This window comes from Pogoniulus pusillus, assembly GCF_015220805.1.
Source record: "Pogoniulus pusillus isolate bPogPus1 chromosome W unlocalized genomic scaffold, bPogPus1.pri SUPER_W_unloc_1, whole genome shotgun sequence".
NCBI lineage: Eukaryota > Metazoa > Chordata > Aves > Piciformes > Lybiidae > Pogoniulus > Pogoniulus pusillus.
The window spans coordinates 833634-855884 of NW_026974535.1; the positions used below are offsets into that span (position 1 = coordinate 833634).

At 46.6% G+C, this 22251-nt stretch overlaps 1 protein-coding gene across 2 annotated transcripts in view; it reads left to right on the plus strand.

The window, feature by feature from the left end:
• Positions 1-22251, plus strand: part of LOC135173779 (zinc finger SWIM domain-containing protein 6-like) — a 474519-nt gene that overhangs the window by 341479 nt on the left and 110789 nt on the right. For both annotated transcript variants that reach the window (XM_064140924.1, XM_064140926.1), the window contains exons 11-12: positions 14429-14586; positions 15099-15262. In XM_064140924.1, the coding sequence (XP_063996994.1) occupies positions 14429-14586; positions 15099-15262 (322 nt within the window). The remainder of the gene's footprint in view (positions 1-14428; positions 14587-15098; positions 15263-22251) is intronic.

Genomic DNA, 22251 nt, shown 5'->3' on the forward strand with positions numbered 1-22251 from the left:
AAATGATATGTGTTCCCAGTCTCTGGGTTAAACAGGATTTTTCTGACCTCTCCTGGTGTGAAATGGTCTCTGCCTCGGTGCTGCTGCTTCTGGATGCAGCGTGTCCAGGGATGATCAGCTGGCAGGATTTCCAGGTGCAGGAGAAGGCTTTGTCCGTGCAGCTTCTAGCACAGTCAGTCTCACAGCTAGCAGGCTGTGTTTATAGGTTAGCAGACAGTCTGAAGGTCTGCTGGGCTTGAATCTTTCCAGACTTACAGGACAGCTGGCAAGCAGTGTGCCGGGCTGCAGGGAGACTTGAGCTCCATAGATAAATGCAGGATAGCAAGCCAGTATGTACGGCTGCTCTAGGCTTAGGCAGGGGGCTCTCAGCTCCCCATATGTGTCAAATGCAGGCATGCATGCGCTCTGCTTCTCAAAGGGTTCGCAGACAGCTTAACTGCGCCTTGAGATCAATGCAAGAGGGCTGAGCCTCAGTAATGTTTGCAAGTGAGTAAGGGCCTGACTCTGTGTCTAGGCCATGCAAGCAGGTTAGGGCAGCAGGGTGCTGCTATATAGATCAGAGAGCTGAGCTTGAATCTCTGAGTGCCCTGAACACTCTGAATGCTCTCAACTTCTGAACACGTGGTGCTCCTTTGCACCCCTCTTTATAAACTCTGAGCCGAGATTTGTGGCTCATTTGGCCATCTAAAGTGACCAATCAGGTTGGCAGTAAGCCCAACCCTTACCTTAACAGGCAGTAGCTGTTTGCCTGGACCCTCCCAACAGGGGATTACCTGGGCGGACCCCAGGGGTACATGGACTGGGCGTGTGTGTTACACAACCTGTTTACTGCCTCGTGGGTCCTGGCAGAAAAACACGTCCAGGCATGTAGAGACATAGAGAGGCCTCAGTTTTGGGGCTGCGGCCTGTCACGGAAGGTAGTTTGGGAGGTCGTGGGGAAAATACGCGAAGGCTCACTTGTATAGTTCAAGTGATTTATTGCTCAAACACGGAGATCCCCCTCCCGAACTAAATTCCCCACGTGAATTCTTTTGATCTGAGGTTGTAGAATAACATTTCAGAAAATAGCAAATGAAAGAGAGTCTGTGATTTCTTTAGAGTTCTTTTGAGTCTTTAAAGTTACTTAGTCTTTAGGTAGAAGAGTCTTTTCTTTGATTTACTCACTGTTCTGTAGTTCAATTCAGCAAAGTCCGAAGTTTTGGGCGGTGTCCCTTTGTCTGTCAGGATCGGGCCTAAACGGACTTCGGGCCTCTGCAGGCCCCTCGTCGGGCAGGGCCGATCAGGAGCAAGAGGTCACTGGGGCAGGAACGAGGCAGGCAGGCTAGCGAGCGAGTGAGCAGGTACCCCGATCCAGGCCGGCACACCATTTTTATAATGTTCAAAAGTGGTGTAACCCACCAGTCCAGGCTATTTTACGTTATTCTTACAGATTGGCACAAAGTTATAATCAATCCATACAATTGGAGAATTTTACCAAAACAATTTCTAAGACCACCTCAAGTTCAGCCCACACCAGGTGTCGAGCAGGCATGAGAACTGCCGTTCCCCCTAACCAAAACAGTGGCCATTGTTTACCTTTATCTCGACTAGGGAGAGACTTTCTCATGGGACTGAAGGATTGTTTTGGTTTTGCGATGCTCCTGGCATTAATGTGAGACACTATAACTTTCACAACAGGGAGGCCTGCTAAGGGCTTCTGCTACTCTCCATGACACGACCCCTCCACCACACTGCCAAAGACTCCAAATTGGACCATTATCGCTGGCAGACGTGTATAGAATGTTTTTAATGTCTGGACCAGATCACACAGGTCCCAAGCCCACTGCATGGACTACTTCTCGCTGATCTGATCAAAGGCTGCTTGTTGTTCAGGTCCCCACTCGAAATTCTTTCTCTTAGAATTCACATTGTGCAGAGGTTTGACGATTTGACTGAATCCAGGAATGTGTAGTATCCAAAATCCCACTTCATCCAAGAAAGATAGAGTGTCCTGTGGACAGATTTCTTGCTAACAGAGGACATGAATTGATAACCATGATTAACCTGTGCCTCGAATTGTCCTTGAGTGCATCCTGGAGGCAGGAACTAAGATGGTGAAAACAGCCCCCCACATGCAGCTGCAGGAGGCAGGGTCTGCTGGCCATAGGAGGCTGACCCTACAAGTTGTTTATTTAAGTTTAACCTATCTGTACCTCACACATAACCTTAAGCCTATCTGTGCCTTCCACATGTATCAATCTTAACTAAGCTAGCTATGCACACCGCTTCCAAGTTGGCATATAAGTCGCTGTATCACTGCAATAAGGGAAATTATTGGAGAACAATTATCTAACCATATTGGTGTCACAATGGTTACTCTGGGGTGCAACTCCAGCAGTATCCTTCTTATTACTGGGAACTGCCATGGTGGAGACTTTGTGGATCACATCCTGAGGCATGTGACGGCGACCATCCTGCCACCTCACTCCAAGAAACTGAATTTCTCTGGCAGGCGCTTTGACCTTGTCTCTCTTAATGGCAAAACCTGCTTGCAGCAGAATGTCAATGATTTTGTTACCTTTCTCGAAGACTTCCTGTCACGGAGGAGTTTGTCTGGGTTTTTTGGGGGAATGAAATATGAGGCTGAATTTGAACGAGTTTAAAAGATTTAATATTATACACACTAGGAATCCCCCTTCCCCAAACTTATTTGCAACTACCCCACACAAGTTCTTTGTAAGCGGTTGCAAATTATATTACAGAATGTCTATGCACAACAAATTAGGAATTTAGTAAAGGTTTGAAAAGATTTAGGAAGAGAGTCTGTGGCATGAAAGAGTTCCACTGGAAGGCTTTGAGAGATTATTCTGGCTTAGATCGAGTTTCTCAGTTACTCACTGGCCGGAGTCAGCTTTGAAGGTCCCAAATATCATGGATTGGAACAATTCATGGGTTATTAGGGCACGCTGTCTGAGCTTCCACGGGTACGAGCCAAGCTGGGTGCTGGCGTCCGGAGGCTGGCGCTGATTGGGGCACTGACGAGTCGGCTTTATAGCTTCTGTGAATCAGTGCAGTGCCGTGCCGTGCCATGCTGTGTGATCAGTAACATTTTATTAGGGTAATGCAGCATCTTAAATAGTGCTCAGAGGAGGTGTATCCAGCCAGACTGGGGCTGGCACAAGTGGACAATACAGATTGGCTCAAAGTTATGTGTAAGGCACAGATAGGTTATTTCTTATGAAAACAACCTGTGGTTCCACCCCAGGGGGCTGGCAGGGTCAGCCCCCAGCAGATGTGCATGGGTGCTCACAGTGCCTTCCAGCTCAAGGACTTTTTCCCATAACAAAGTCTCATGTTTACAGTTCATGCCCCTCTGCAGGAGAAATTCTCCCACAGCTAAGAACGGTGGCTGGGATGGCGACTGTAGTCATGCAGGCAGATGGGGGGGCGCAAGGTTTTGACCCCGCGATTTAATGGTCCTTGGGCCACAATTCTGTCCAAATGAGGGCTTTGCAACCCTCCACCACACTTCCTCAGCAGTTTGGCCCCACACAATGATGTCAGTCATGTTAAACCAAATATAGCCAAGGATGAAATCCCCCCAACTCCAAAAAATGGATGTAAGTTTAGCTTTGATCTTCTTCAAAATTTAATTAAACAAAAAGTAACCAATTTGTGCCTTGATCCAATTATAAACAAGAAAACAGAAGACAGGCCACACAATAGCCCCCACTAGGTAAAATAGCTTCATTAGCTTCATTCTGATTCCAGAGTTAATTATCAGTCACTCAAAATGAATTTGCCCCATGCTGGAGTGCCAAAATAAAAGATGTGATGGTTTGGGTGTTCCCTGCCCCCCCACACTTTGGAAATCACCCAGACTAGACTCAGCCAGCTCTGGAAATTGAATGAAGTTTATATTTACAGCTTAGCACAATATACAAGCAGATATTTACAGTATATACAGTTATAGACAGAAATAGACAAGGTAAAAGGTAATACAGAAACACAACTCCCCTCCCAGAAACCTGAGTCCCCAGGAGGGACTTCCAACCACCCCTTCACCTTCCCCCTACCCCTCTCAAGCTTACCCCAGTCCCAATGAAGAATGGAGGTTCGGCCAGGGGATTAGGAAGCAAAGTGGAAACAGCAGAGAAATGGAGGGTGAGGTTAGAGAGAGAGAGGTGCAGCTCGGAGCTTGCCAGCAGCAGAAGTGGGTTATCTATGTTTTGATGTTTGTTTTTATACATCTCAGCAAGCCTATGAGGGAAGTAGACATCACCATTGTTTTCTTTCACAGCCTGTAATCTAGTTCTTCTCAACAAAACATTCTGGCTAGCTTCAGACTAGCACACTATCCCTGACGGTCACTTCTGTCTGCAGTTCTCTACTTGCAGCACTGAAACATATGGAGTAGAGCCTTGGAGAATGTGGATCTGTGGTGACCCAGTTGACTACTCACTTGGAATATGAATGCGAATGTTTGGCTGATCCCTTATTAAACTTGAATTTCAACTAGGCTTTGGGAGTCAGACTATAATGGTGATGTTTAATCACAAAGTAGCTTTTCTAAAATCTAGTTAAATAATTTATGTTTGAAAGGGGAAAAACGTGAAGAATGCTAAATCTGCTTGTTCTTGCTGTGATGCTTCCCTAATCTTGTCCAAATTGCATGAAAGCTGCTAATTCACAACAGCATTTCTTGTCACAGCATAGGAATATAGAAGTTAGCAATGAAATTGCCAACAAGTAACAAATGATATCCCCAAAACAGCTTCTTCCTTTCATGCTCTTTGTCTATTTACTGTTACTTGTAACCTAATAAACCTTATGTATGTAGTTGGGATTTTGCCTGCTTATTGAAACCATTTAATAATGCATCTGAATAATTCATATGTGTTTTATATTTATGTATATAAAGAGTTGTCTCAGTGGTACTAGGGAAGAAATTTGATTCAATACAAATCACATTAGTATGCACATTATCAAATATTGGTAGGGTAGAGTTTTAAGACTTTAAAAAATAGTTAATATTTGAACAGTAAAATGTCCTTTGTGGCGTGTCTGAATTTATTGTATGGTCAACATATGAATCTCTTGTTGAATATCCCTCTACCTTACTTTGAATATTTGGTAAGTAAAGAAAGTATATTTCAAATATTTGTAAATATTTACATGTTCTTAGTATGATGGAGAGGTACTTCCTTCCTGAGGGCTGTGGGTCAAAGGACAGAAACAAGGCATGGGAAAAAAGCTTCAAGTCTATGCATGATGTAGAAAGTCCCTTTTGCCCTGGCTGATGGATGACTTGTCGGGTGAATTCCTGCAGGTGCTCACTGATGTAGGCAAGTTTGGCAAATGGACTTTTCATAGAATCATAGAATCAACCAGGTTGGAAGAGAGGTCACCCCTGAGCCTCCTCTTCTCCAGGCTAAACAATCCCAGCTCCCTCAGCCTCTCCTCATAGGGTTTGTGTTCCAGGCCTTTCACAAGCCTGATTCCCCAGGAAGAGAAATGGTTTTCCAATACCCTTATATCCATAAACATAGGGATATTTTATAAACAAGGTCAAGGGTTCTTGCAGCTTTAGTTTTGCTTATGAGTAGCTGTGCTGGGTGGAAGCCCATCCTGGAGTGGGAGAGTGGACTGTAAATCTGACCCCACCTAGGTGAATGGGGCCCCTGGGTCAAAGTTTATTCCACTCCCATTTCCTGTCCACAACCTCATTTAAGAGGCAGTCAACTTCCTGCTCACTCTTTCTCCTGCCTTCACCTCTGCAACACCTCCTGCTGTTGCTCCTGTTAAACATGTGGCTTGGGCCTGTTCCATGTGACCAGACCTGATAACTCATGTTGGGACCTACATCCAAAGAGAATCCATTTCAATACAGATTATCCATTGCCATCCAACCAGAGTGGAAGAGACCTCCAAGATCATCCAGTCCAACCTATCACCCAGCCCTATGCAATCAACTAGACCATGGCACTAAGTGCCTCATCCAGTCTTTTCTTGAACACCTCCAGGGAGGGTGACTGCACCAACTCCCTGGGCAGCCCATTCCAATGCCAATCACTCTCTCTGTCAAGAACTTCCTCCTAACATCCAGCCTAGACTTCCCCCGGCACAACTTGAGACTGTGTCCTCTCGTTCTTGTGATAGTTTGAAGCAAGCTGGGATGTTTTGGTAAAAGCACTAGATAATGGGCAGTGAAATGAAAAACAATTGTGTCTCCTTCTCTCACAGTCACGCTGAGAACTCTGGGAAGAACAAGTAAACATTCTCCATTTTTGTCTTTTCATTCTGCCTTTGCCTTCAGACCTAGTCACATCTCATTAACCATGCTCCCACTAACCATGCTCCCTAACCTCTTGGCTGCACCTCTCTTCTTCCTGAGAACTGGGGTAAGGTTGAGAGGGCAAGGGGAGGTGTTGGGGTGGTTTGAAAGCCCCTCCTGGGGACCTTGTTTTCTGGGAGGGGAGTTGTGCTTTTGTATTGTTTATCCTTTGTATATTTCTGTTCTGTTGCTGGTTGTCTGGGAGAAGAGACCAACCCCACCTGGCTACAGCCTCCCTTCAAGTAGCTGTAGACAGCAATGAGGCCACCCCTGAGCCTCCTCTTCTCCAGGCTAAACAGGCCCAGCTCCCTCAGCCTCTCCTCATAGGGTTTGTGTTCCAGGCACTTCACCAGCCTTGTTGCCCTTCTCTGGACACATTCCAGCACCTCAACATCTCTCTTGAATTGAGGGGCCCAGAACTGGACACAGTACTCAAGGTGTGGCCTGACCAGTGTTGAGTACAGGGGAAGAATAACCTCCCTTGTCCTACTGGTCAAACTGTTCCTGATGCAGGCCAGGATGCCATTGGCTCTCTTGGCCACCTGGGCACACTGCTGGCTCATCTTCAGCCTACTATCTATCAGCACCCCCAGGTCCCTTTCTTCCTGGCTGCTCTCCAGCCACTCTGTCCCCAGCCTGTAGCGCTGCTTGGGGTTGTTGTGGCCAAAGTGCAGAACCCTGCACTTGGCCTTGTTGAATCTCATCCCATTGGCCTCTGCCCACCCATCCAATCTGTCCAGGTCCCTCTGAAGGGCTCTCCTACCTTACAGCAGATCAACACCTGCTCCTAGCTTGGTGTCATCTGCAAACTTACTGATGCTGGACTCAATGCCCTCGTCCAGATCATCAATAAAGATGTTGAACAGAACTGGGCCCAGCACTGACCCCAGGGGAACACCACTAGTGACTGGCTGCCAACCATTCACCACCACTCTCTGGGCTCTGCTATCCAGCCAGTTCCTGATCCAGCACAGAGTGAATCTGTCCAAGCCATGAGCTGCCAGCTTGGCTAGGAGCTTCTTGTGGCAGACAGTGTCAAAGGCTTTGCTCAAGTCCAGGTAGACTATGTCCACAGCCTGCCCAACATTCACCAGGCGGGTAACCTGATCATAAAAGGAGATCAGGTTGGTGAGACAGGACCTGCCCTTCCTAAACCCATGCTGGCTGGGCCTGATCCCTTGGCCATCCTGTAGGTGCTTTGTGATGGCACTCAAGATGACCTGTTCCATGCCCTTGCCTGGCACTGAGGTCAGGCTCACAGGTCTGTAGTTTTCTGGCTCCTCCTTTCGACCCTTCTTGTGGATGGGTATCACATTGGCCAGCTTCCAGTCTTCAGGAACCTCTCCAGTGAGCCAGGACTGTTTGTAAATGATGGAGAGTGGCTTGGCCAGCTCAGCTGCCAGATCTCTCAGCACCCTAGGGTGGATCCCATCCGGTCCCATGGACTTGTGAGGATCCAAGTGTCTCAGTAGGTCCCTTACTTCTTCCTCGTGGATTAGAGGGGGACTATACTGGTCCCTGACTCCATCCACCACTTCAGGAGTCCAGCTGACCAGGAGACAACCTGTCCCACTATTGAAGATTGAGGCAAAGAAGGTGTTAAGCACCTCTGCCTTTTCCTCATCCTTTGTGTGATGGTTTGGGCTCTTACCTGCCCCCCCACACTTTATATTTGCCCCAGCTAACTCAGACGGACCCTGGGAATATAGATGAAGCAATTTATTTACAGCTAGCAGAATTTACAAGCAGCTATTTACAATATATACAGTTATATACAATTATATACAGAAATATACAAAGGATAAACAATACAAAAGCACAACTCCCCTCCCAGAAACCTGAGTCCCCAGGAGGGGCTTTCAAACCACCCCAATACCTCCCCCGGCCCCTCTCAACCTTACCCCAGTTCTCAGGAAGAAGAGAGATGCGGCCAAGAGGTTAGGGAGCAAGGTTAGTAGGAGCAAGGTTAATGAGATGTAACTAGGTCTAAAGGCAAAGGCAGAAGTGAAGAACCAATATGGAGAATGTTTACTTCTTCTTCCCAGAGTTCTCAGCCTGACTGTGAGAGAAGGAGACACAATTGTTTTTCATTTCACTGCCTGTTATCTAGTTCTTTTACCAAAACATTCCAGCTTGCTTCTAACTAGCACAATCCACCCCTTGTCTACTTCGCTCACAGTATCGCTGAGAATTATCCACTCTAATCTAAACCAATATTTACACCAAAACAATATATACAAGTTCAGTTCACACTTCAATCAGATGTAGGTGATTCAAAAGCTCAGAACAGGGACTCCCAGGTGATGTTGGGTTCGTGCTCACGTACTGTAGATTCTCTCAGTGTTGGGCGCCGATGTTACCTAGAACAGAAAACTCCTAACAGCTTGAATTTAAACTCTCTCAGCTAAGGTAAAATTTCTCTGTGGTATACACTGGATTTCACCATTCTCCTGCATTACCCAGTATGTATGACCAGGAATTTCAGCAGAAACCACCCCTCGGACAGGTTTCCCTTCACCCGAAGGAGAAAATACCCAAACAGTTTTCCCTAACAGATTCTTTTCACGTACAACAGGAACTTTATCACCGTCTACTGTTTGGACCAAATCTGATTGTGCAGGTCCTGCTCTGTTTCGTGAACCTCTGCTATTTACCAACCAGGTAGCTTGTGCTAAATGTTTGTCCCAGTTTTTTAGAGTTCCACCCCTCATGGCTTTGAGGGTGGTTTTCAGCAAACCGTTGTAGCGTTCAATCTTCCCTGAAGCCGGTGCATAGTAGGGTATGTGATAGATCCATTCAATACCATGCTCTTTGGCCCAATTTTTCACAAGATTGTTCTTGAAATGAGTACCATTGTCTGACTCGATTCTCTCTGGAGTTCCATATCTCCACATGATTTGTCTCTCCAAACCAACAATGGTGTTACGTGCAGTAGCATGTGGAACTGGATAGGTTTCCAACCATCCAGTGCTGGCTTCTACCATCATTAGCACATACTGCTTGCCAGAACGAGATCCAGGTAATGTGGTGTAGTCAATCTGCCAGGCTTCACCATACTTATACTTTGACCATCTCTCACCATACCATAAGGGCTTGATTCGCTTAGCCTGCTTAATAGCAGCACAAATGTCACAGTCATAGATGACTTGGGTGATAGCGTCCATGGACATGTCAATTGACCTATCGCGAGCCCATCGGTATGTGCCATCTCTGCCTTGATGTCCAGATGAGTCATGGGCCCACCGAGCTAAGAACAGCTCACCTCGGTGTTTCCAATCAAGGTCAATGTCAAGGTCAGAGTTGGTATCAACTTGAGCAATCTTAGCAGCTTGGTCTGCCTTCTGGTTGTGTTTATGTTCCTCAGTGGCTCTGCTCTTATGCATGTGTGCATCTACGTGCCGCACCTTCACTGGAATTTTCTCCAGCCGTGCATCAATGTCCTGCCATAGATCAGCACACCAGATAGGCTTTCCTTTCCTCTGCCAACCATTCTTCTTCCAGTCCTTTAGCCAACCCCATAGAGCATTGGCTACCATCCACGAGTCGGTTTAGAGGTAAAGGATAGGCCAGTTTTCACGTTCAGCCACATCAAGAGCAAGTTGAACAGCTTTTACCTCAGCGAACTGACTGGATTCTCCTTCTCCATCTTTCATTTCGGTAACTCTCCTGATAGGACTCCAAACTGCTGACTTCCATATTCGCTTGTTCCCAACAAGACGTCAGGAACCATCTGTGAACAAAGCATAGTTCTTTTCCTGATCAGAGAGATCACCATAGGGAGGAGCTTCCTCAGCACGAGTTATTTTCTCCTCTGGAGGTTTAGAACAGTCTGTGCCTTCCGGCCAGTTGGTGATCACCTCCACCAGACCAGGTCGGTCAAGATTACCCATTCGTGCTCGTTGGGTTATCAAAGCCATCCATTTAGACCAGGTTGCATCTCTGGCATGATGTGGTGATGAACCTTTGCCCTTGAACATCCAGTTAAGAACTGGCAGTCTAGGAGCTAAAAGCAATTGTGACTGAGTTCCAATCACTTCAGAAGCTGCTTTCACTCCCTCATAAGCTGCTAGAATCTCTTTCTCAGTTGCAGTGTAATTTGTCTCTGAACCTCTGTAACAACGTCCCCAGAAACCAAGTGGACGACCACGTGTCTCATTTGGAGCTCTCTGCCAAAGACTCCAAGTTGGACCATTTTCACTGGCAGCCAATGAGGGAGTGAAAGCAGCTTCTGAATTGATTGGAACTGATTCACAATTCCCCTCTCTGTCTAATAAGGACTGGAGGTTGTCCTTGCCCCTTCTCTTGCCATTCATATATTTATAGAAACATTTTTTATTCTCCTTAGCAGCCATGGCCAGACTAAGTTTTAAATGGGCTTTTGCCTCCCCCATTTTTTTCTACAAGACCTGGCAAAAACCTTGAACTTTTCCTGGGACACCTCCCCTCTTTTCCAAAGGTGATACACTCTCTTTTTAATCTTTGATTCCTTCAGCAGCTCCTTGCCCATCCAGTCTGGCTGCCTCCCTCGGCGGCTCGTCTGCCAGCAAAATGGCACAGCTGCTCCTGTGCCTTCAGGAGTTCTTTCTTGAAGCAGGTCCAACCATCCTGGACCCATTTATTTTCAAGGGCTCTTTCCCAAGGAACTTTCTGAGTTAGTTCCTTAAATAAGCTGAAGTCTGCCCTTGGGCAGTCCAGTGTGTAAGTTCTGTTGATGCCCCTCCTGGTTTCTCCATATATTGAAACCTCTATAATTTCATGGTCACTGGACCCCACGCAGCCTCCAACCACCACATCCCCTACCAGCCCCTCTCTATTTGTGAGCAGCAAGTCAAGCAGGGCTGCCCCCCTGGTAGGCTCACATAACAGCTGGGATTAGAAGTTGTCCTCCACACATTCTAAGAATCTTCTAGATTGCCTCTTCTCTGCAGTGTTTAAGTCCCAGCACATGTCTGGCAGGTTAAAGTCGCCCACAAGATCAAGGGCAGGTGATCTTGAGGCAGCCTCCAGTTGTTTAAAGAGTAATAAATGAACCTCCTCTTCTTGGTTGGGTGGTCTATAACAGACTCCAACCAGGATATCGGTCTGTTGCGGAGGGGTATTTCTATACCTGCACCTATTTGACGGAGGTGAGAAATTACTTTGAGGCGATATAAATTTTACATAAAAATATAGATTTATTAAATTCAGTATTCTGAACTCTCACCATCCCCAACCACTGTTTATTTATATTTAGATTGGTACACAATTATGAAAACAATTTTGGACAAAATATGTACAGGGGATTGGTTATTTAACTAGCAAACATTCAAACTATAAACAGAGAGAGGAGTTTCCCCTGCAGCTTAATGCCGCTTGGGATCTTTATGCTATTTGCCCAGCAGGGTGGGCTGAAACTCTTTCTGCTCTACGGCAGAGGTAACTGTGATGGTTTGGGCTCTTACCCGCCCCCCCACACTTTATATTTGCCCCAGCTAACTCAGCTGGACCCTGGGAATATAGATGAAGCAATTTATTTACAGCTAGCAGAATTTACAAGCAGCTATTTACAATATATACAGTTATATACAGTTATATACAGAAATATACAAAGGATAAACAATACAAAAGCACAACTCCCCTCCCAGAAACCAAGGTCCCCAGGAGGGGCTTTCAAACCACCCCAACACCTCCCCCCGGCCCTCTCAACCTTACCCCAGTTCTCAGGAAGAGGAGAGGTGCAGCCAAGAGGTTAGGGAGCAAGGTTAGTGGGAGCAAGGTTAATGAGATGTGTCTAGGTCTGAAGGCAAAGGTAGAAGAAGACAAAATGGAGAATGTTTACTTCTTCTTCCCAGAGTTCTCAGCGTAACTGTGAGAGAAGGAGACACCATGTTTTCATTCCACTGCCTGTTATCAAGTTCTTTTACCAAAACATTCCAGCTTGCCTGGACTTTCCCTAATATGGGGATCACATGGATTTGCCCCAGGGAGACACGAGCTGAGCATGTGGGGGCTTACACAACTTGTTTACAACCAGGGGTCCTGGCAGAAAGGCATGTCCAGGCATGCATAGGCATAAACAAGCCTGCTGTTTGGGCCTACAGGCCCTCCACAACACGGTCTTGTTGGCCTTCCCCTTAATTCTCACCCATAAAGACTCAACTTGATCATCTTTGATTTCTACCCCCATGACATCCAGAGCATCCCTAATATACAGAGCCACTCCTCCACCTCTTCTCCCTTGCCTGTCTCTCCTGAAGAGTCTGTAGCCATTGATTACAGCACACCAATCATGCGAGTCATCCCACCACGTTTCTGTGATGGCGACAACATCATAGTTTTCCTCCAGCACCAAGGCTTCCAGCTCCTCTTGTTTGTGACCCATACTGCATGCATTAGTGTACATGCACTTCAGCTGGGCTGCTGCTTTTACCCCTAGCTCTAGCCTACCATCCTCAAGTTTCCTTGGTTTATCTCTCGTGCTATCATGTTTAACCCCCTCCCTCTTTCACTCTAGTTTAAAGCCCTCTCAACAAGCCCAGCCAGCTCATGTGCCAGGGTCCTTCTCACTCTCTGCGTCAGTTGTATCCCATCTGTTGCTTGCAGACCTCTGGCAATATAAAGTTTCCCAAGATCAAAGAATCCAAGGTTTTGTTGGAGGCACCAGCCTCTGAGCCACCTGTTAATCAAATACAATTTCCTATTCCTCTCTGCACTCCAACCTGTGACTAAGGGTACAGATGAAAAGACTACCTGTGCCCCTGCTCCCTCAACTGCTTTTCCCAGTGCCTTGAAGTCCCTTTTGATAGCTTTTAGTCTTCTGGTATCAACCTCATCATTCCCTGCCTGTATAACTAATAAGGGATAGTAATCAGAGGGCTGCACTACAGTAGGCAGCCTCCTGGTAACATCCCTCACCTGGGCCCCAGGGGGGCAGCAGACCTCCCTGTACAAGGGGTCTGGCCGGCATATGGGGTCCTCTGTTCCCTTCAGAAGGGAATCACCAATAACAATTACCCTCCTCTTTTTCTTATGGATATCTGTTCTGATGATGGTGTTGCTTCTGCCTCCTCCAAAACCACTTCAGCCTCTAGTGCCCTATATCTGTTGTGTAAGGGCAGCTGAGGAGGTGAGCATGGCTGGAAGGGTTTACCCTTGCTCCTTCTGGCATCCATTCTTCCTTGTTACTTGGTTCATCTCCCTCTGGTAAGGGGGACTGCAGAGCATGGTGCTGTAGGTCCAACTCTCTTTTACATTGCCTTTCAGCCTTAAGCCTTTCCACTTTGCCCTTGAGTTCAGCCACTAGGTTAAGCAGACTATTAATCTGCTCACACCTAATGCAGACATTGCCTCTGCCACCCTCGACTTCGAGCGCCAGGCTGCAACACTCCTCACAGCCAGTTGTCTGAACACCTGAATTCTTACGGGTGCGCTCTGTTTGGGTGCCCACATCTTTACAAGTGTTGTAAAGCTTTGACCTAGTTTGCACCATGTCTCCCGTTCTTCAAAGTCCGATGGTAGGAAGTTAGTTTGGGTGTGAAGGGTTTGTGGGTGGATTTTTTTTTTTTTCCTCCCCAGCATGCTGCAGACTGGGCTCAGCAGAAGGCTGCTCTCTTGCCGAACCAGGCTCTGGTGTCGACGCTGCCACTCCTCGTTTAAATCGCCTGCTCGCCAGGCACCGCCCCCTCTGCCTCATACTCGAGCAAGCACTTAACACCACGTAGCTTGCCATGCCTGCCACTTCCCTGCCCCCCTTCTGGGCTTCTCCGATTGAGAGAGCCCCAAAGTGGAGAAAAAAGCTTCGAAAAAGCGTGTTTCAGCTAAGCTAGACTCGGTACTGCTGTCTTGCCGAACCAGGCAAGAGATCTATTCCCTTATATCTCTGTAACCTTCCTTTTGTTTAAATACCTTTTACTTGTTTTGTTAAAATTACTTTTTAACTTCCAAATCAGTGCAAGGCTGTCCTTTGGTGGTTTTACCCCTTTTGCCTTTTCTGCCTAATTGCTGCCTTTTCCATACAGGGAGAAGGGAGGCATCCTAAATTCTCTTTCATTGAGCTTGTGGGCTCCAGGAAAGTTTAAACAGCAACAATAACCTAATGTAATAATGACTTAATGAAAAAGGATTTCTTTATTTCAGGTTGCTAGTATTGGAATCTGTGGCTCCTTCAGGAGATGTGTCCCACCCATACCACATTGCATCTGTTGTGCCAAATCGCTATCCCCACTGGTTCACCCTAAGTCACATTGAATCCCAACAATGTGAGCTGGCATCAACCATGCTAACAGCAGCCAAAGGTACGTTGCTGTCAGTTCAGTACTCAACTAAATGTGTGCTTTTAATATTGCATGCAAGGAATAGATTATGAACCTTGTGTTTAGGAACCTAAACCACAGTCTGACAGGAGGTTGAAATGGAAATGTTAAACATAATTCACTTAAATCTGTTACTTAAATTTCTAGCCATGTGGTTAAACTAGCTAGATGTTAGCCAGATGGACTTGATTTGACACTTTTTATTCTTCTGATACACAATATAGTCTGTGAAACCTACAATGGAAAATTGCTTCCAAAATTCACAAATCAGGATCTCATTTGGCCATGTACTGCATTAACATCATTAGGTGCTAGTGGAGTTTGTGCTGTATTGTATCTTTTGTTCATGTGATTTAATTATGGAAGGTTTATTTTAAAAGTTTGTACAACTGAAACATGATGGTATTGCATAGCAATGGCAACCTCAATTCTTAGGAATCTATGGATGATTTGGGAGCTTATTCTGTTTTGATGATTCTATCTACACCTTGCAGGTGATGTTCGGAGGCTGGAAACAGTGTTAGAATCCATCCAGAAAAATATTCACTCTTCATCACACATCTTCAAACTTGCCCAGGATGCATTTAAAATAGCAACACTCATGGACAGCTTGCCAGACATCACTCTTCTGAAAGTTTCTCTCGAGTTGGGCCTTCAGGTATTTCCCTCATTCATTATTACTAAAGTAGAAGATGGTAATGTGATCCTGTGTTTGTGACTACAGCTCTTTTAAGTCATTTGGCTCTGTCTGGAACTTTGAGTCTGTTCACTGATGCAAAGCACAGTCGACTGGTAAACACAGAGCAAGGGTCTCTGCAGCTGTTTGGTGCTATTCAAGTGGAAGAGAGAGCTGGGAGCAGCTGACTGCAGAGCACCCTCTTCAGGGGTGAGAGACAAACAATGCAGTGGCTTCAGGAGTAAATATAGGTGTGGCTAGAAAAGAAAATTATTATGCTTGCCAGAAATCCACTTCTGCAGGTCTTTTGCATGGTTTTGAGGGGTTTCTTATCATTCCTCTCATCCTTTTCTTTCTTTGCATCAGATGAGATTTTGTAGGTGCTCATTGAATTATAAAAGAAAAATCAAAGTCAACCATAATGACCTGTTTTTAAGGCTGATTGTGGTAACAGCAGCTCTCTTGCTTCAAATCATGCACTCCAAAAGCTGTGGGATGATTATCTGCACCAGACTAAGTTTGACATGTACAAGAATCACACATCAGTTTTCTGGCTCTTGAGAGACTTTGCAAGCTAAAAAGTGATAGCTAAGTTTTCAGGTGTGTGGAATAATGCCTTACACTGAATACTGCAGTTTACACAGTTCATTTCAACAAAAGTCAATCTCTTAATTTGTCTTCAGGGAGTTCTTAAAACCAACGAAAAATGAAGATCAGAAAACCATTTATTACTTCACTAAACAAAGCTCCAAAGACTTCTGGGGGAAGGATGTTACCCCAGTTGCTTCTCATGCCAAAGAAAGGTACTACGTGCCTTTTCTAGGCTTGTGGAAGCAGAAGTCTTTAATTGGAAAGCTGAAATTGTGTGCTTTGTTAACATTATTCCCAACGTTGCTGTGGAAATCTGCTTCTTTTTTGTATTTTGGCATGCTTCTGCCTCAAATGTCTGTTTACTTGTGAGTGAAAGATCCTAATGATTGACTTGCCCATCACCTCAAGCAAGTCTCAGTGGTAGCAGCACACTTTGGATATCATCATGTTCAGGGATACCCTTGTGTAGATTATGATATCATCAGAATGCCTGCGGTAAAATCTAGTGAAAGAAATATTTGGAATAAACTGGTGTTTATTATGTCCACTATCTGCCCCAAGCTTACTAAGGTGTTTTAAGAATCTTAAAAGTAGTTTGTTTTCCAGAAAGAGTATGCATAGCAGTTTTCTGCAAGTAACTCACCTCTGCATAGATTTCTACAGTAGTGTTTTCCCTGCAAAATTCTTGCAGTGTGTTATGAAGGGGACTAGTTGAAATCTGAGCTTGGGGTAAAATGAAATGAGACCGATTTTAAAAGTTATTAAATAATTTATTAATATACACAAAATAATTCCCCAAACTTATTTCCAACTCTCCACACAAGTTCTTTGATGCAGTTAGCAGAACTATTTTACAGAATGTCTATATACAATGGAACTCTGTGCTGGATCAAGAACTGGCTGGATGGCAGAGCTCAGAGAGTGGTGGTGAATGGTGCCACGTCCAGTTGGCAGCCAGTCACAAGTGGTGTTCCCCAAGGATCAGTGCTGGGCCCAGTCCTGTTCAATATCTTTATTGATGATCTGGACGAGGGCATTGAGTCCAGCATCAGTAAGTTTGCAGATGACACCAAGCTAGGAGCAGGTGTTGATCTGTTGGAAGGTAGGAGAGCCCTGCAGAGGGACCTGGACAGGCTGGATGGGTGGGCAGAGGCCAATGGGATGAGATTTAACAAGGCCAAGTGCAGGGTTCTGCACTTCGGCCACAATAACCCCAAGCAGCACTACAGGCTGGGGACAGAGTGGCTGGAGAGCAGCCAGGAGGAAAGGGACCTGGGGGTACTGATAGATAGTAAGCTGAAGATGAGCCAGCAGTGTGCCCAGGTGGCCAAGAGAGCCAATGGCATCCTGGCCTGCATCAGGAACAGTGTGGCCAGTAGGACAAGGGAGGTTATTCTTCCCCTGTACTCAGCACTGGTCAGGCCACACCTTGAGTACTGTGTCCAGTTATGGGCCCCTCAATTCAAGAAAGATGTTGAGGTGCTGGAACATGTCCAGAGAAGGGCAACGAAGCTGGTGAGGGGCCTGGAACACAAATCCTATGAGGAGAGGTTGAGGGAACTGGGCCTGTTTAGCCTGGAGAAGAGGAGGCTCAGGGGTGATCTTATTACTGTCTACAACTACCTGAAGGGACATTGTAGCCAGGTGGGGGTTGGCCTCTTCTCCCAGGTAACCAGCAATAGAACAAGGGGACACAGTCTCAAGTTGTGCCAGGGTAGGTATAGGCTGGATGTTAGGAAGAAGTTTTTCACAGAGAGAGTGATTTCCCATTGGAATGGGCTGCCCAGGGAGGTGGTGGAGGCACCGTCCCTGGGGGTCTTCAAGAAAAGACTGGATGAGGCACTCAGTGACATGGTCTAGTTGACTGGCTAGGGCTGGGTGATAGGTTGGACTCGATGATCTTGGAGGTCTCTTCCAACCTGGTTGATTCTATGATTCTATGATTCTATGATGAATTTTGAAAGGTTTCAGAAAATGTCTTTAATAGAGAGCCTGGTGGCTTAATTCACCACTTGTGAGATTAATTAAAATATTTTAGCAACTTGAACAAAGAGTTAAGAATACTCACCAGTCCTAAAGTCCGTGGCCAAAAACATAGGCAGGAAAATAGTCAACAGAAGTCCTGTGCTGAATTCCACGTGGGCTGCAAGGTGAAATCAGCTGCTGGCTGAGGTAACTGAGGCGGCTTGAGACGGCTTGAGTCAGCTGAGGCGATGGGCGGGCAAGCAGCAGGTGAGCAAGGAGCAAACGAGTGCGCAAGCACCTTATTCACCTGTTCACCCCCATTTATAGGGTAATGGCTGAGGCTAATGGTCTCATTGGCCACACAATCACCCAATCACCTCTGGCAATCACCCAAGTAGACCCAAACCAAAAATGGAAGAACCCACAAGCTGTTGTCTTCCAAAAATGGGGGGCGCATACGCCTTGCACGCGACAGGGGTGTGGTCCTATGAAGCCCCTCTCAGGCAACCGGACTAAACCAGACTAGGTTGCCTGGGTTTCTTTGTCCTGTTTTCCCGCCTCTGGCTGCAGTGCAGACAGGCAGGTAAATAAGACAGGGCATGGCATACTTAAGCTCATTTTATGTCCTTTAGGACTGTTCACCACACAGTGTCAGTGGCCTAGAAATGCTTTCTCCTGCTCCTCAACCTAATGACAATTAGATTGTCTATATTCACTATCTAGTAACTGATGCCTTATAACATTTATATGCCCTATAAAACCATTATTCCCCTTCTGCCAAACTGAACAGCAGTGCCCTCGCAGGCATACTGACTCTTAGCTACAATAATGACAAGGTGGGCTGAGGAGATGATACCAATAATTTCACAATTCTGTCATTGGAATTTCTGTGACAAAAAAGCTTCTTGTACTGTTTGAGATTTGGAAGCAATATATGGACTCCCAGGTTCTTCCTTCCTATGGTAGCATGTGTTAGGTGACTCAGCAAAGGGAGGACATTTAAACTAGCTGTGGAAAATGTGGCTATGGAGCATCTGAGGTGTATTCTGTCATAGAACCATAGAATCAACCAGGTTGGAAGAGACCTCCAAGATCATCGAGTCCAACCTATCACCCAGCCCTAACCAATCAACTAGACCATGGCACTAAGTGCCTCATCCACTCTTTTCTTGAAGACCCCCAGGGACGGTGCCTCCACCACCTCCCTGGGCAGCCCATTCCAATGGGAAATCACTCTCTCTGTGAAGAACTTCTTCCTAATATCCAGCCTATACCTACCCTGGCACAACTTGAGACTGTGTCCCCTTGTTCTATTGCTGGTTGCCTGGGAGAAGAGGCCACCCCCCACCTGGCTACAATGCCCCTTCAGGTAGTTGTAGACAGTAATAAGATCACCCCTGAGCCTCCTCTTCTCCAGGCTAAACAGGCCCAGCTCCCTCAGCCTCTCCTCATAGGATTTGTGCTCCAGGCCCCTCACCAGCTTTGTTGCCCTTCTCTGGACATGTTCCAGCACCTCAACATCTTTCTTGAACTGAGGGGCCCAGAACTGGACACAGTACTCAAGGTGTGGCCTGACCAGTGCTGAGTACAGGGGAAGAATAACCTCCCTTGTCCTACTGGCCACACTGTTCCTGATGCAGGCCAGGATGCCATTGGCTCTCTTGGCCACCTGGGCACACTGCTGGCTCATCTTCAGCTTACTATCTATCAGTACCCCCAGGTCCCTTTCCTCCTGGCAGCTCTCCAGCCACTCTGTCCCCAGCATATAGCGCTGCTTGGGGTTGTTGTGGCCAAAGTGCAGAACCCTGCACTTGGCCTTGTTAAATCTCATCCCATTGGCCTCTGCCCACCCATCCAGCCTGTCCAGGTCCCTCTGCAGGGCTCTCCTACCTTCCAACAGATCAACACCTGCTCCTAGCTTGGTGTCATCTGCAAACTTACTGATGCTGGACTCAATCCCCTCGTCCAGATCATCAGTAAAGATATTGAACAGGACTGGGCCCAGCACTGATCCTTGGGGAACACCACTAGTGACAGCTGCCAACTGGATGTGGCACCATTCACCACCACTCTCTGAGCTCTGCCATCCAGCCAGTTCTTGATCCAGCACAGAGGGAATCTGTCCAAACCATGAGCTGCCAGCTTGGCTAGGAGCTTCTTGTGGCAGACAGTGTCAAAGGCTTTGCTGAAGTCCAAGTAGACTACATCCACAGCCTTCCCCACATTCACCAGGCAGGTAACCTGATCATAAAAGGAGATCAGGTTGGTGAGGCAGGACCTGCCCTTCCTAAACCCATGCTGGCTGGGCCTGATCCCTTGGCCATCCTGTAGGTGCTTTGTGATGGCACCCAAGATTACCTGTTCCATGACCTTGCCTGGCACTGAGGTCAGGCTCACAGGTCTGTAGTTTTCTGGCTCCTCCTTACGACCCTTCTTGTGAATGGGTATCACATTGGCCAGCTTCCTGTCTTCAGGGACCTCTCCAGTGAGCCAGGACTGCTGATAAATGATGGAGAGTGGCTTGGCCAGCTCAGCTGCCAGCTCTCTCAGCACCCTAGGGTGGATCCCATCCGGTCCCATGGACTTGTGAGGATCCAAATGACGCAGCAGGTCCCTTACTGCTTCCTCATGGATTAGAGGGGGACTATACTGGTCCCTGACTCCATCCACCACTTCAGGAGTCCAGCTGTCCTGGAGACAACCTGTCCCACTAGTGAAGATTGAGGCAAAGAAGGTGTTAAGCACCTCTGCCTTGTCCTCATCCTTTGTCACTATGTTCCCCTCTCTATCTAACAAGGACTGGAGATTGTCCTTGGCCCTTCTCTTGCCATTCAGATATTTAAAGAAACACTTTTTATTTTCCTTGGCAGCCGTGGCAGCCTGAGCTCCAAGTGGGCTTTTGCCTCTCTAATTTTTCCTCTACAAGACCTAGCAACTTCCTTGAACTTCTCCTGGGACACCTCCCCTCTTTTCCAAAGGTGATACACTCTCTTTTTAATCTTTAATTCCTTCAGCAGCTCCCTGCCCATCCAGCCTGGCTGCCTCCCTCGTCGTCTCATCTTCCGGCTCAGTGTCACTGCCTGCTCCTGTGCCTTCAGGAGTTCTTTCTTGAAGTAGGTCCAACCTTCCTGGACCCCTTTGTTTCTAAGGGCTATTTCCCAAGGAACTTTCTGAGTTAGTTCCTTAAATAGGCTGAAGTCTGCCCTTCAGAAGTCCAGTGTGGAGGTTCTGTTGATGCCCCTCCTGGTTTCTCCATGTATTGAACACTCTATAATTTCATGGTCACTGGACCCCAGGCAGCCTCCAACCACCACATCCCCTACCAGCCCCTCTCTATTTGTGAGCAGCTGGTCAAGCAGGGCTGCCCCCCTGGTAGGCTCACATAACAGCTGGGATAGGAAGTTGTCTTCCACACATTGCAGAAACCTTCTAGACTGCTTCTTCTCTGCAGTGTCCTTCAGAACCTTACTAGCACACATACTGCAAGATCTGCAGTTACTCGAGAGGCTTCTATTCCATTTGCCTACATCAATGCAAGTATTTCTGCACACATGTAGATAAGTACTGATGCTAGAACTGCTGAGAAGGTTAGTGCAGGTAGATGAGTGTGACGGTTTGGGTGTTCCCCGCCCCCCCCCACTTTAGAAATCACCCAGACTAGACTCAGTCGGCTCTGGAAATATGAATGAAGCTATTTATTTACAGCTAACACAATATACAAGCAGATATTTACAGTATATAGAGTTATATACAGAAATATACACGGTAAAAAGGTAATACAGAAACACAACTCCCCTCCCAGAAACCTGAGTCCCCAGGAGGGGCTCTCAACCACCCCTTCACCTTCCCCCTACCCCTCTCAACCTTACCCCAGTCCCAAGGAAGAAATTGAGGTTCAGCCAGAGGTTATGAAGCAAAGTGGGTTAGGCCAAATGGAAGGGTGTGTTAGAGAGATGCAGCTCAGCCAGCAGCGAGAGTGAGAGAAAAAAATGGTGAGAGTGTTATCTAATGTTTTCCTTTCTTGTTCCCATACATCTCAGCGAGACGGTGAGGGAAGTAGACATCACCATTGTTTTCCTTTCACAGCCTGTAATCTAGTTCTTCTCACCAAAACATTCTAGCTAGGCTCAAACTAGCACAATAAGTACTGATGGTAGAACTGCTGAGAAGGTTAGTGTAGGCAAATAAATCTAATGTGCATGACAAAGAAGCTTCACATTGGTGTAGGAGCTAATGGTTGGTTGGCCATTTGTTGCATCTCTTATGGACAGTGAGATCATCTGTTCCTCTAGAATAAGAAATTCTTCTTAAAAGAAAACAATCCATTAGGACAAAGTCACAGTTACTCCCTGTGGGAAGAGACCTTGGCTTTCAGATAATCTATGTAATTCCCAAGGGCTTTTTGTAATTTTCGG